We start from the raw sequence: 16,276 nt of genomic DNA, 5'->3' as shown, positions 1-16,276 counted from the left end.
CTTTTGTAAAAGGCTGCATCAAACCAAGGTTTTATGGTTCAAAATAACCATCTCAAGGATGAACAGAAAAAGTATCTACAAAGGAAAGAAAAACAAAACTCCTATTTTTTCGGTTGACAAGTAAAGGACTCCCTGAAAATTCGTGATCTTTATGATTTCCCCATATTTGTTTATATCCTCTTTAATTTAACTTTCTAGTTGAATATATAGTGGGGATTACTCCCCCCTTTCCTAGCTGGAATGCTGTGGTTGTGAATGTTCTTTATTTTTGAAAAAATAGATCAAGTGAGACAGCGGCTTACTGCCATTAAATTACTATTCTCAACACGGCCGTACCAAGGGAGGGGCTATCTGGTTCGAACCCCACGAAGTTTTTGTCTGACATGCGGGAAAGTAACAAAATTACGTCCAAAGAAACTTTTGAACACGCAAACCTAGATAATCAAAAGGTTCACCCCCCCCCCCGAACAAAAATCCTTGATATGATTTGCTGCCCACATAATTTGATCATCACACAGCTATGCACGCTACTTCTCCGTCCAAATCTATTCAAAGCCTCTCTTCACACCCTCCCAAGAAATACCCATTTCCCTTAAATCTTTCTTTCTGACATCCTCCTAATCCAACGGCTGACGACCTACTTTCCGTTTAGCCTTAGACAGGTATGGAAAATGTTCTAAAGCTGCCAGTAGCAGAATTCCAAAAGCTACCGACGTTTTAGCAACACAACTTGTGTTTTGACAGCTTTTCTTCGAGCAAAAAGTATTTTTATATGTAAAAATAGTATTTTCAGACAAAATCTGCCAACAAATTTGAAAACTGCTGAGTAGTATTGCTGCTTTGCTAGCCCACTTTTTGCACGGCGGGCCTTACACGGTTGGCCGAAAAGGACAATCTTCGGGAATTTGTCATCCTTCATCCTCAGAACGTGCCCTAGCTATCTCAACCTTTCTGTCATTATAGCCCTAGAAAGTGGGATTTAACCACACTTTTCGTATAGCCTACTGTTTGAAACATGGTCAGTCAGCCGGGTACCCAGAACAATCCGTAGGCAATTTCTCTGGAAAACATCTAGCAAATCTTTATCCGCTTTTCGGAGCGACTTTGCTTCAGAACCATATTGGCGACTGTCATCACTGTAGCTTCCAATATTTTAATCTTAGTTTGCAGACTTATTTTCCTTTTCTTCCAAACTTTTTTTCAAGCGTGGAAAAACACCCTGATCCTTGGCTATTCTACTTTTAACATTTTCACTGCTCCCACCGTCTTTACTAATGGTAATTTACTACCATGGTAAGTGAAGCTGCCCACCTGATCAATCTATCGTTACTCAACATTACCCAATAACCCGGTTCGTTACTCAACTTATTTGAATTGTTCACTGATCAGACGTCCAATTTCTTATATCTTTGAGTTTCGAGCACCCACAGCTCAGAATATTGCTATATTTCTTATGGACCAATAAATTCCTTTGACACACATAATGTTTAGGCAGAATTATAATAATAAAAAAAATGTCCTGAATCTCAAAATGTACGAACCCTATATCGAAATGCTGATTTTAACATTCCCTGATTGGAAATGTCCAGACCAGGCATATTTAGGCAAGGTGGGGATTTTCAGGTCCATCTACCCCCTCTCCAAGGGTTAAAATTTTGATAATTTGTCCCATCTTTTATTAGTTTTCATTTTCTATTCAATTTGCCTGTTTGACGTCTCTTCTGATGTTGCCCCTCACTCTTGTTTAAAATAAATTCTTGCATACATTTGCCTGACCCAGACTAAACACGAAGGGACTGTTTTGGTGTGAGAAACTAAAAACTTCGCTCGGTGGCGAATTCTATGTCTTTGATTTAGGACAAAAGAAGACACAAAACTGTAAGAATAGCAAAGTTTAAAAAAAGTTACACATTATTAATTTCTCATCAGTGACTAATTAATAATTAATGGGACGTTATTGATTACTGATAATTAATCACCAACTGATAATAATTAATTACTGATTAAACAATTACATAATGGGAATATTATTCATAACACATTATGAATTTCTCATTAAATATATTAATGGGGATTGATGTACTTCCAAACAAATGCGATTTTTGTGAAAGTGGCTGATCTATTATCGTTTTTATGAAATAATATGAAAAAAACTTCGTTTCAAACAGTTCGTGGTAACGAACTGTAGTAAGGAGCGACCCGGCTCAATAGTAACCAAAACTCTAAAAAATTGAATTTTGATATCAATAGCTACATCAAAAGAATCGCATTTTAATCCTGATTTTAAATATATAAGTTTCATCAAGTTTAGTCTTACCCATCAAAAGTTACGAGCCTGAGAAAATTTGCCTTATTTAAGAAAATAGGGAGTAACACCCCCTAAAAGTCGAAAATGAAACCATCAGATTCAGCGTATCAGAGAACCCTACTATAGAAGTTTCAAGCTCCTATCTACAAAAATGTGGAATTTTGCATTTTTTGCCAGAAGACAAATCACGGGTGCGTGTTTATTTGTTTGTTTGTTTGTTTTTTTTTTTTTTTTCCAGGGGTCATCGTATCGACCAAGTGGTCCTAGAATGTCACAAGAGGGCTCATTCTAACGGAAATGAAAAGTTCTAGTGCCCTTTTTAAGTGACCAAAAAATTGGAGGTCATCTAGGCCCCCTCCCACGCTCATTTTTTCCCAAAGTCAACGGATCAAAATTTTGAGATAGCCATTTTGTTCAGCATAGTCGAAAACCATAATAACTATGTCTTTGGGGATGACTTACACCCCCACAATCCCTGGGGGAGGGGCTGCAAGTTACAAACTTTGACAAGTGTTTACATATAGTAATGGTTATTGGGAAGTGTACAGACGTTTTCAGGGGGATTTTATTTTGTTTGGGGGTGGGGCTGAGGAGAGGGGGCTATGTTGGAGGATCTTTCCTTGGAGGAATCTGTCATGGGGGAAGAAAAATTCAATGAAAAGGGCGCAGGATTCTCTAGCATTACTATAAGAAAACAATGAAAAATAAACATGAAAACGTTTTTTCAAATGAAAGGAAGAAGTAGCATTGAAACTTAAAACGAACAGAGATAATTACGCATATGAGGCGTTCTAAAAATACTTTAGCATAAAGAGCGAGGTATTTAGGAGGAGATAAATACCTTGCTCTTTATGCTAAAGTATTTTTAGTAAATTCAACTTCTACGGCCTTTCTTATTCAGGGGTCATTCTTAAAGAATTGGGACAAAACTTACGATTTAGTGTAAAGAGCGAGGTATTAACGAGGGTACAAACCCCCTCGTATACATAATAAAAATATAAGGTTATGAAAGTTTGTTACGTAAGTTAATTCTTAAGTTACGTGTATTTTTACTAATAAAACGTTCATTAAAAATTAAAAGTTCTAGTTGCCTTTTTAAGTAACCGAAAAATTGCATGGCAACTAGGCCTCCTTCTCCACCCCTTATTTCTCAAAATCGTCTGATCAAAACTAAGAGAAAGCCATTTAGCCAAAAAAAGAATGAATATACAAGTTTCATTTTAATAATTTATGTGCGGAGAGCCAAAACCAAACATGCATTAATTCAAAAACGTTCAGAAATTAAATAAAAAAAACTAATTTTTTTAGCTGAAAGTAAGGAGCGATATTAAAACTTAAAACGAACAGAAATTACTCCGTATATGAAATGGGTTGTCCCCTCCGCAATCCCTCGCTCTTTACGCTGAAGTTTGACTCTTTGCCACAATTCTACTTTTTAAAACAATTAAAAGTTTTAGCGTAAAGAGCGAGGGATTGCGGAGGGGACAACGCGGATAAGCTCCTGGGCCGTAGGGGACCTTAACTTGTGAATTTCAGCCCGATCGGACAACGTTAAAGGGGGGCTGGGGTTGGTGGGTCGAAACTTTCGGCCAGATTTTCCCCATGAAGGAAAAGTCGGAGGGGGATGAAATTTGGCAGGTTTCTTAGTTGGAGCTCGGGCTACGAAATGCATCCCTCCCAATCCCTCTGCGACCACTGGAACCGAAGATCGCTTAACATTGCCGTGGTTCGCCTCTTTATAGAGGCACGAGTGTGCCTCCTTGACTTCAATGCATAATACACTCCAAGTTAAATAACATTTGCATAGTAGCAGTAGTAGCTGTAACTTAGTAGAGAGCCATCCACCCACAGTATTTAAAACGTAAAGTACGTATTTTAAACAAAACTGTCTAATAACAAATGTTTCCGACTTACCCTTATTGGGAAATAGTAACTTTTCTGATTCAACGAAACGTTACTTTTAGAAGGACTTATTTTCTAACGTATCAAAATAAAATTAAGGCTTAAAGTATATAGAATAAACGAAAAAGGGGGTAATTATTATGAAATTTAATATGTTGGTGATAGAAGAAATGTAGATTTCTCTGTGTTACCAACGATTTCACGTCCCTAGCAATCTGAAAGAGAGACAGTCTTACAAATCATAATTATTCTGAATTATTCTTAGGAGCTCTTTTTAGAATTAAGGCCGAGGCTTAGCTTTTATTGTAGGTTCCTTTGAAACGGACTTGACAAAGCTTTCGAGCACAAAACCTCCCGTTTTTAGAAATGTGAATGCTAAAAATCTTTAAATCAGGCCAGATTGAAAAGCTTGGGAGCGAGAAAATAAAACAGTTTTATTTGATATCGCTTGTAAAATTTAGTGACTTTGAGATGTATTGTCAATGATTTTTTCTTTACTTCCTAATTTTGTGACATTTTTAAACGAATTGGGATGATCGACATATGTTTAAGACATTTTGTCGATATCATGCTCAAAGGTCGTAACTGTCATTTTTACATTTTTAAAATGACCTTAGACATACTTAAGAAATTTGAGAAATATTTACTTAAGATTTATATACTTAACACATTTTGTCGCTGCCTTGCTCAAAGGTCGCATCTTTCATTTTAAGTTTTTCAAATGACTTCCCCGAAACTGTTTGCTAAGCAGTTCTTAAAGAAAGGATAAATAGGGCGGTGGATGGTTGATCATGCTTCGGTCTTCCTCATCCACATTGACCTGTTAAAACTCCCCTTCATATCAGCTTAGCAAATGGTTGATTACGCTTCGACCCTCCTTATCTACATTGCCCTGTTAAAACTCCCCTTGATATCAGCTTAGCAAATGGTTGATCACGCTTCGACCCTCCTTATCTACATTGCCCTGTTAAAACTCCCCTTGATATCAGCTTAGCAAATGGTTGATCACGCTTCGACCCTCCTTATCTACATTGCCCTGTTAAAACTCCCCTTGATATCAGCTTAGCAAACCGTTTTTGGCAATCACCTCAGACGATTGAAAATGATTAATACAATCTCTATGCGTTACTGTGACGATTTATGCTCAACTAGAAAAGAATATGTCGGTGAACAGGCATAAACAAATGTTCTATGGCATTTTATTGAAAGAATTCAAGTTGATTATACAAATAGATCTGTTTTGGTGATAGTAGCCAACATGACTATCATTGCAAAGGTACTCCCGAGAACCATTGGCTTCGGCTGGCTATTGGTTAACCTCACATAATTGCCCTGGTATTACGGATACTTACTAATAACGTAAAGTCAGATTATGGATAACTGATTCTGGACTGTGAAGATGCATGCGAAATTGGGTTGAAAATGTTTCTATGCTTAACAAACTAGTGTTGAAAAATCAAGACAAATTTTCCTCAATCAGGCACGCACGGAAGATCTCGTTTGAGGGAGGGGGTATTCGGGAGGTTGCGCAACTCTAAAAAAAACTACAAGCAACGGATGAAGTACACGAATGATAAAATAAACTACAGCAGGAATCCTGATTTTTTTTTCGGGGGGGGGGGGACACGAGACTGAAGCTTTCCTTCCTGCATGTATCTGCCCTTGCTGTAAATACGGCTTGAATAATTTCTGCTGTTGTTTGTGAAGTTACATTTCATATATAGCAACAAATGGAGTGTTTTGAGCAATTATAAATGAGAAAACACATAATTAGCGATTCAGAGATTTAAATCAATCGGTGCAACATGACTGATTACCATGTAACCTAATAACCTGTAATCTACGTGCATATAACCTACAATCTTTTTTTTCTTTTTTGAAGGAAAATCCTCTGACTTTGAATGGCCACGCTCGAGTCGTTTTTCCAAAAAAAATTAAATACATAAAAAAAGATTTTTTTCAATTGAAAGTAAGGAGCAATATTAAAACTTTAAACGAACAGAAATTATTACGTATATGAAGGGGTTCTCCCCCTCGACAATACCTTGCTCTTTACGCTAAAATTCAAATTTTGGTCCAATTCTTTAAGAAGGACCCTTGAATCACAAAGGCCGTTTAATTAGAACAAATATCTCTTTTGAAAATACTAAAAAAACTAGCGTAAAGAGCGAGATATTGACGAGGGGGCGAACCTCCTCATATACGTAATAATTTCTGTTCGTTTTAAGTTTTAATGTTGCTCCTTACTTTCAGTTGAAAACACTTGTTTTCTTTATATTTCAAATCGTTTTTAAATATTGCTGGGAAATTTGGCACCCCCTTAATGAATGATTCTCTTCCCCCAAGGAAGGATCCTCCTACGTAACATCAATATTCCACATTTTTGCAGATATGAGCTTGAAACCTTTACAGTAAGATTCTCTGAAACGCTGAATCTGATGGTGTGATTTTTATTAAGATTCTATGCCGTTTATAGGGCGTTTTCCCCTTTTTTTCAAAATAAGGCACATTTTCTCAGACTTGTAACTATTGATGGGTAAGACTAAAACTTGACGAAAACTTTATCTGTTGGAAATCAGCTTAAAAATTTGATTCTTTTGATGTATCTATTGGTATCAAAATTTCGTTTTTTAGAGTGTTGTTTACTATTGAGCCAGGTCGCTCCCTACTTACAGTTCGTTACCACGAACTATTTGATGCGTTAAATTGTTTACGTATAACCATCCGATATTCTTATAATTTTAATATCATCTACTATATTTAATTTAGCTGATAAATGATGTTCTTTTTTTTTGTTAGGTACTGATGTAAAAACTGCTTTTGATTATGTGGAAGAAATTTTTGGACTTGGAACGATAAACGTTGCCTCTAAAAATTATAGCTATTCTGCAAAGAATGACATAGCAGCCATGGAAAACGGAGAAGAAATGTCTGAAACAAGGTATTTTCTAGTAGATTTTGTTCTGCTTTGATTTCACTCTCTTAAATTACCATATCTATTTTTCTAGCTGGGACAGTATTTCCATAAAATTCTTGTCGAATAGATATATTTGCAACAGTCATTAATTTTTTCATTTTTGCTGCAGTAATATTGTAAAGGTCCCTCCCCCTTAATAACAGGGAGAGGCACGCCCTCTAGCTTGAAATACTGTTCCCGTGTTTAACTGCAGGATTCTTTTCCCCGTCTGTATTTCTTTCTCATCTGTTTTTTCCTCTTTCCTGGCCAAAGTTGTATACTTATTTTATTTGACAGATTCATTAAGAAGGGCCTAGAAATTCGAGAAAATTCAGGATTTCTGAGAGGATCAGGCTCCAAGACTGCCCCCTCCCCCTCATACACACGTCCCTTTTTGAGGTATATTCTTCCCAAAAATCAAAGATGCATGGATATAACGTTTTTTGTTAAACTTTGTTTTCTAAGATTTTATTTGACTAAATAGATATCAAGTTGCCGTCTTGTGTTGGGATGTTCAGAGGCTAATTTGCTACTTTCTAGGATATCGTTATTAGTTATCGGGATAAATTAAAGCTGAAACAATATATTGCTTCAGCCCATTAAATGTGATTTATGATTAATTCCAAGTTTAATTTGGGCATTGCAACTGAAAATACTTTTTTTATCTGAGTAATTCGACCTTTAATTTTGGTAGTCATTCTTGAAGTATTACATTTTCATGACGTCCTAAAATAGACGATTGCCTTATCTAATTCTTAATGAAATAAGCATATTTTTAGTTCCTATAATCATGACTTAAGTTTCAAGGTACTAATTACGGTCACTTGTTTTTTTTTTTTTTTTATTCATGGTTTAATAGAACCGAACAGATGACAGGTGTTGAAGTAGGCTAAGTATTAAATTGTCAAAATGTTTTATGGTTCTGAGTCATGATAAGCAGCATACTAAACTGTGAAGTAGTGAAGTATTGTTGAAGTGTGTGAAGTTGTGATGAAATAGGCTAAGTATTAAATTGTCAAAATGTTTAATGGTTCTCAGTTACGATAAGCAGCATACTAAACTGTGAGGTAGTGAAGTATTGTTGAAGTGTGTGAAGTTGTGATGAAGCAGGCTAAGTATTAAATTCTCAAAATGTTTTATGGTTCTGAGTCACGATAAGCAGCGTACTAAACTGATACCTTGATTTGAACTTCGAGACATGGTTTTCTTTCGGAGGAAGGGGTTATTGGTAAAAAGGGGTAAATTATATAGTAAATCGAAAATAAAAATTAGAAACCTATAAAAAGTTTCAAGATTCAAGGGAAGGGAACGAACTCTTAGTCACTTCCCTCGCTTACTTTTATTCTTCATTATTTATAATTCAAATAAGTGTATAAGGCACGTATATATTAATTTATTTTTAAGGGGGGCACATTGTTTCTGTGGAAGTGACAAAGTTTGAAAAATAAACTAAAAAAATCAAAGGAAAAATAAAAAAAACTAAGGGAATCGCAAGGGGATTCCCTTGCGACCTTTGAAAATTCCTTGGATACAAAGCGTCGTGAAGTGTCCTTATTTCATCAAGACATTTTCAACTTGAAAAGTTTGCTTCTGGAAATTTTTCTTTACTTTAAAGATTTGACTAAGCTTATAAAAAAAACACTTATTAATACTGACAAAACTCACCTTAAAAAAGTGCTTAAATTTTCTCCTGCTCTTTGTTCTTTTTATTCGTCGTTATAGAACGTACAATTTTACCTGAGCCTTATTGACTGCACCAAAAAGTGATTTTTTTTTTTTACCCGAAAATCATCATTGTGTCACAACTGAATAGTTTTTGATAGGTGGAACTATAGGTCAGAAACAAGTTCTTATCCTTGCATGATATTTCGTACTTACTTAAAAAACATGGCAACAAAAACACATTCTAAATTATAATTAATATATAGAAGTTTATAATATTTCAATCAACCATATCCAGTGGGTTTCTTGGTTCGAATCCCCACCTTACCCAACCTGAAATTTTTATTTGACTTTTCAAAACGTATCAAAAACATATATAAACGAATGTTTCCTTTGACTATACAATTCAACTTGTTGTAGGGAAATATTGTTGCGCATGGAGTTTGTGACCATAATTTGGAAATTCTTATTTCCAATAAATTTCTAAAATTTCCAATAAGTGCCTGCTTCTAAAAATCAAAGTATGATATTCCTATTATTTCATATCTGCTTGATTGAACTTTATGCTTTGTTTCTAGGTCGCCTCGACGTTCTCTTTCACCATTAGCTGAAAACTCTGTGTATCTGATATCATCTGAGTCGAAAACCAAGCTGTTGACCCAGTGCAGCGATGATACTGAAAAAACAAACAGCATACCTATCGACACAGATTCCTTGTTGCAGAAAAAGGTTAGTCTCTATCTTAAAAGTCCTTTTGCAGCTATATAAAAATAAATACTTTTCATAAATACATAAATAATTAAGTTATAAAAAAACAAATATATATAAATAAAATATTAAAAATAAATAAATAATTTGGCACCTCTTTTTTGCACTTCAATCGTATCTCTACAGCGTTTTCGAGCAATGATTGCAGCGTCGTCCTTGAAATAAAGACTATTCTTAGATCTGTATAGCTGGTCTTTTTCTCTTTCTTACTTTTAATAAATTTACAGAACTGAAACTGGTTGCAAAAAGCAGTTTTTCCATGACATGGTTTCCAAAACTAAAGTTCTGTCTATTCCTTAGAAAAAATTGCATAACTGTTCCTATTAATTTTCTTTTATGACATATTAAAAACGGTCTATACCGTTTTTTAGAGCAATCTATAGTATTCAGCTTTTTTTTGCATATCCCCGCCTTATGTTTATAATCTCCTAATTAAATAATTTGTATGGTTTAGGAAGACCTAGTAAAAAGACTGGACAAAAAGTTGGAGATCCTGCGTTTGGAGCGTCAAGCCATTCACGAGGATATGTCGTCCAACGAAAAACTTGGAAAGGAGGTTTCTTCACGCGTAGCCGAAGTCGCTACGTCTGGTGAGCGAAATAAGGTGGCTCTGCATGTCCTTGAAGTTGAAAAGATTACTGCCCTTCTCCTCGGCTTGGCTGGTCGACTTGCCAGGGCTCAAAATGCATTAGCCTCCCTTGGCGAGAATGTAGACTCCCAAGAAAAGGTAAGCGTTATATAAGTTAAATTTATAATAATTTTTTCACACGAAAGTAGTGAGTTCCCGCGTTCCTCAAATAGTTTAGTTACCTTAGGGGAATATCTAATTAAGTCCTGTACTAGGGGAGCTCTAGCCTTTCAATACCCATTTTAACGCTTTGTCTTCACATGTCCTTGTAAATGACAATAAATACGTCTGTTAGGAAATCCCCCCTTCCCCTCCTTCTTATTGGTTTGAAAGACTTTTCGTAAAAATCAGAAAACTTAGACCTAAGAATAGCCCAAGTTTTAGTGTTGCATCAGTATTGCTGTACAAAGGGGACTGTCACTCCATCAGCCCCCTAAATCAGGCTAAGATTTGGTTTCTCATGACAATACTTCAAGAATATAAAATTACAATACATGACAATACTGCTCGAACATAAAAATTACTTTATTTTTTTTTTTTTTCACAATACTTTGGGTACTGCTCACTTCAATTAGGTTACGTTTATTGGATTTAGGCACTGTATACATCGGAGTTTGAAATGGTTTGAAAGAAGCATTCATCAAGCTTATGCGTAAAGAGCTGGGGACTAAAAAAGATGTAGTAATAAAAATAACTGTTGCTAACAAGACATGTGGAAAATGTACGTTACTAAGTCTAGGAATATGCTACTTTGAATCTTAACCCTTAAAGTTTAGCAAATATTGCTATAATACATACAATGTGATCAAAACTTGGTTAGTAATTGCCATATTGACAAAGGCAGTCCAGATAAGTTAATGCGGACTGGTCTGTGGCATAGACAGAGCCTCCTAAGTAATGGTGAAGGTTTTTTTTTCTTTCTTTTGCTTGTTTTTCGTTAATGGTGAATCAAAGTTTAGTTTGTTATCTTAGTCTTTTGTCTGGGTATTATTTTGTGAACGTCTTATCTTAGTGCAGAAATACACTCACGTATACATGAAGAAATTTGTGGTCTGTTAAGATCGAGTGAAGACTCGCAAAAAGTATACGGATTACTTATTATGGTTTTCGCCTTAAGATTTGTCATAGTCGTATATTTCAAATAATATTGATTGGTAGTGTTTCATCAGCAAAGTATAGCTATCATATAGCCTCCGTTTCTTTTTATTTTTTAATAGCGTGTTGATTCTCCCATTATATTTATTTTTTTATATCCAGGGCCTTCAATTGAAACTTTTATTCTTTTATTTTAATAGGGCGTAGTTGCTTTATTTGATAGATTTTTCTTTTAAAATCTGTTTGGGCATCACTAAATGTGACTTGTTCGCCAAAAAAGTTACCTATGTTAGGAATTTTTCCCGTTAAAAAAAAAAAAAAAAAACAGCAAAAAAAAACATGTAGGTGATCGCTCTAAAAACGCTGCTGCTTGTAGATTAGGTTTAATTGGTCAGGCTGGCTAAGTTCCTCTGTTACAGAGCTGTTGTACAAGCTTTTGTATTTTATAGACGGTTCTGGAGAGTAAGAGAGACAAATTAATGGAGCAGCTCGAAGAAGCCCGAGTATTGAAGCTAAGCATCGAAAAACGAAGTCGAAACGTTTCGACATTACTTCTAAAATATTTCACACAAGAAGAATATGCTGACTACGAACATTTTGTCACAATGAAAGCCAAACTCGCAGTTGACGCTCGAGAGATTGAAGAAAAGATTAAACTTGGCGAGGAACAGCTAATGGCATTGAAAGAAACATTAAGTGGAAATCTAGGACCTATTCTGTGATTATATTAACCGGCTTGGATTTGTGCAGTAATACCACTAAGTGGTGCTTTCAAGTCGCTTCTTTTTTTATTACTGGCGAAGTGTAGATTTTGTTTCATGAGCTCCGGTCGAAAATAGAATCAGTTTTAGGCTGGTCGAATTTTTGTTTTTCGTGATAGGTTGAACTAGTCTTTCGATGGAAGAAATAGAAGAAATTTAATAGTGATACAACCGAGCTACTATCAATTTATTAAAAAAAACTCTGATTTAATGTCAATAATATTCACTAGTATCAGTCCTTTTCATGTTATCTGAATTATTCTAAGATTTCAAATTCAGTTTGTGCTTGTACCGTTATTAACCAAATATCTGCTTTGAATGCTCCAAGTTCAAGATCTAGGGTATTCCTGCGAAAGGGAGTTGCACGGATGGCCAAAATAATAAATGGAACCCTGAACTTAATAATCCAGGAATTGAGAATATCTTACTACTATTTAAATTTGCTCTTACTCAGAATAATTGAGCCCCCCCCCCCCCGAAAAGTATGTCCGACTCGTGACAACGTAAATATAAACACATTTTTGATGTATAATTAAAGTTTTTTGTAACACCTTCCCCCGAAAAATCCTTTTGTAACACCTTTGAATAATAATCCCTTTATTATTGACTAGATTTTTACGGAAGTTTATCATAAGACACGCTTTGTTACTTTTCTGTTCTTTTCTTTAATACTTTTTTATTTTAAGTGGTAAAAACTGATTTACTAAGTCAACTTTTTACAATAAATAGCCCAAGCGTTAGGAATTTAATACACAAGTATTTTGTATGCGCCAAAAACTACTCACGTCACTTCAATCCTGAACTACTTCAGCTTTTGTCAAATATTGAAAATTCACCCTATTAAAGGCGATATGCTCGATCTATTGGTATGACTCACTTCCCTACATCTTATTTGTGCGTTAATATTTTGTGATCCTTTTTTTTTTACAAAGACACGTTTTATCTAAGGATTTATATTTCTTTTGTGATTCACATTATGCCTAAATTTAAAATATCACTCTAAGAGCTGAAAGTCATAACAGACTGAATCTTAAAAAGTACAATTGTTGACTCAAATTTTCATTTGTGATCTTTCATATCAATCTAGGAGTGGGGAATTTATCCCTTAACGAATTCTTCATTGGAAATAGAGACTGTATCTACTTTCATTTGCATTGTACTTACTATGTCCTACAAAAATGATCCTAAGAGACTTCCCCTAAGCCGTGCAGCGTTTTTAGTAGCCATGGAACTCCCCTTGGAGTAACGGAGATTCTTGGAGGACGAGTGTCTCCAGCTCTGATTCCAAACAGGTTTTCGGTTGATATTGAAATGTAGCTATTAATTTGCTTTGTAAGGAAAGTCAGGTCTTATGTCTGACGACCAAGTAGTTTTGCCCGGTTACTATGTACTATGTATGATATTTTTTGAGGTGAAAAAAAAGTTTGTAAAAATGCAGCATCAAAATATTTCAGTCCTATTGCTTTATATTCGGAAAAATGATAACTTCATTTATTAGAATTATTCCATTATATATGGAAACATCAAAGTATAAAGCAATCGGAAATCGTATGCAAAGGGAGGAGGCAGCCACTAAGTTCGAACCGAGACTCCCTGCCCCAGAAAATGGTTGGAGAAAGACGTAGAGATCTATGGAAATTAGGATTTTTAAATTATGAACGTTTGTCTTCATCCAAGAGCTGCATTTCTATAAACATTTGCAATTTACGAGTTTATCCTGTAATCGAATATTGAGTGCCTTAATTGAATACATCCGGTAAACGCAGCAGAGATTTTCCCTACTTCCACGGCTTCCAACATTGTTTGTCTCCTACTTTTTTCTTTATTTGAAGATATTAATTTGTTTGCCCTAAAGGGATGTAAAAAAGAGGTGGTTGCCCAAAAGCTTCCATTTTCGCTAGAATTTATCATCCTGTCATCCTTCTATTTTCTTTACAATCGTTCTGAGCCGAAAAACGAGTACAACAAGAGAAAATGAGCATATAAAAATATACTCAATTGACTAGAAATTTAAAGTTTTTTGCAGGGTTTTTTTCTATTTTTTTTCTTGGGGGAGGGGTGGGGGGATAGATTGAAAGGAAAAGAAACCGAGTAATCACCTTAAATTTCACAAATATCCATGTTACCGACAATTGTTAAACTCTCTTTATGTACATTAACCCTATATGGTATGAAGTTGTCAGGTATATTGAATGTTAGCATAAATTATTTATTTTTAATTCTGATTCAGAAGTTTTCTTTATTTTTCTTAGAAAGAAGGAATTTAATTTTAAGACAACGGTAAAACTTTTCCAATTGTTGCACACAAGAGAGATAATAATTAAGCCACGTAATTTATGTTGGACGTTTTACGTTGGTATTAACGTTTCATGCCATTGTTCCAGTTTATAAGATGTTTCAATTGGTCTGCTTTTGGTGGAAAATAAAGTAGGCTACCTTTATCGTAAATCTTCTGTTGTAACCTATAGGTATAAGAAAAACACATGCGTGCCATCTTTGAGAATATAATGCGAAATGTATAGTTCTAAGATCTCAATTTCGGTTTGGCACTGGGGAATTTTTGGGCTGAATTTCAGCTGAAAAGTGTTATTTATTTACTCTTTGATTATTCTGAAAATAAAGTGTTAATTTAATGATTCTTTTAGTTTATTTTAAACCGAAGCTAGATATGGAAAATATAGATGGTATCAAACAGTTCTTGGAAACGAACTATAAGGAAGGGGCGACCTGGGCTAATAGTAACGGAAACTGTTGCCCACCAAATGCTACGAGGCTGAGAAAATTTATCTGATTTCGGAAAAAGGGAGAAACACTTTCTAAAAGGCACGTAATCTTGATAGAAATCACACCATCTAGTTTGGCATATGGCAGAACCTTATTGTTGAGGTTTTGATCTCCTATCTACACAAATGTGGAATCTTGCATTCTTTCTTAGAAGAAAGATCACGGATGCGTTTTTGTTCCTTTTAAGGGTGATCGTACCGAGCCAGTGTCCGAGAAGGTTGTGAGAGGGCTCATTTGAACAGAAATCAAAAGTTCTGGTGCCCTTCTTAAAAGTCATAAGTGATTGCATTGGAGTAAGATACGATTTTGCCAAAAAAAAGCATCTAATAGTATCTTTTCCTATTAAAAAATGTGTTTCACTCCTTAAAAGTTTTGAGTTACGGGAGAGAAAATATTAATAAACCTAACTGAACAATCACCTGTACTTTTCAAGACAAATTAGCTAACACTTGATAAGATACCATAACCTGTCAAATCCTGTTTAAACCAAGAAAAGAGAAACGAACTCGAAATCTAACAAAAGAGCAAACATAATTTGAAAAATTGGGTGAACATAGTGTCTTGATTTACACAGGTGCAGTCAAGGCCACCAAGATTTTCAATTAGAGCTGGGAGTTAATGGGAACGGAGGGAGTCACGGAATAAGAATTTTTTCTGTGACTGCATCATAATGAACGAATAATCTTAAGAAGTTTAGAGAGCGATCGTTCGATTGCGAATTCTGGGATCTAATAACCTTAAGTGAATTTCCTAGTAAAGAGCAATTGCTTCAAAAATTAGCCTTTGTTTTAAGAAGATGCCAAATCCATGCATTTCGGCATCACAAGATCGAAGGAAGAAACTTAAGAGAGAAAGAAAGACATGGAAGTCGAGCTAAACAAGTAGCTGACAAAAAATTATCATTAGAAAACAAGAACGCTCTCAAACTGCGTGTAAAAAACAGAAGTAAACAGCATGAGAAAGTGATAGCTTTCAATAAACGTCAAGCTTTTGAAAGATGTACCAACAGCGAGGAGTATCGGAGTTCTACTGCCAGAGTAGGTAAGGTCAAACAAAATGATAAACACGCAAAACAAAATCTCTATCTAATGCTACCATATTATGCGAGGAAAAAATCTTTAAAGGAGACTACATAAATATATTTTCTTAATCTAAAATTCCCCTTAAGCAGCTTCCAAATGCCTTTCTAGCTGGACTTTTTTTTTTTTACCAAGGCACGGGTTGATTAGACAAAAAAAAAATTATGAGAAAACAAGAGCGCCGTCAAATTGAGTGAGACTTAGACAGGATTAGATGGCGGCAGCTCTAAATAAACGTCAAGTTTTCGAAAGATGTACCAACGGTGAGACGTATTGGAGTTCTACTGCCATATCTGCTTCGGCAAGAGTTGAGAAACAAATATGAAACCGATG

The 16,276-nt window shown here is 35.2% G+C and overlaps 1 protein-coding gene across 1 annotated transcript in view; it reads left to right on the top strand.

The window, feature by feature from the left end:
* Nucleotides 1–14,716, top strand: part of LOC136042728 (uncharacterized) — a gene marked incomplete in the record, with an annotated part of 208,929 nt that extends 194,213 nt beyond the window's left edge. The window contains 4 exon segments of the mRNA XM_065727690.1: nt 7,010–7,151; nt 9,407–9,557; nt 10,051–10,323; nt 11,769–14,716. Of these exon segments, the coding sequence (XP_065583762.1) occupies nt 7,010–7,151; nt 9,407–9,557; nt 10,051–10,323; nt 11,769–12,041 (839 nt within the window).
* Between the last annotated feature and the right edge of the window lie 1,560 nt (nt 14,717–16,276).

This window comes from Artemia franciscana, chromosome 2 (assembly GCF_032884065.1).
Source record: "Artemia franciscana chromosome 2, ASM3288406v1, whole genome shotgun sequence".
Taxonomy (NCBI): Eukaryota; Metazoa; Arthropoda; class Branchiopoda; order Anostraca; family Artemiidae; genus Artemia; species Artemia franciscana.
The sequence above is the reverse complement of the archived record's forward strand: the minus strand, read 5'-3'. Positions and strand labels throughout refer to the sequence as shown.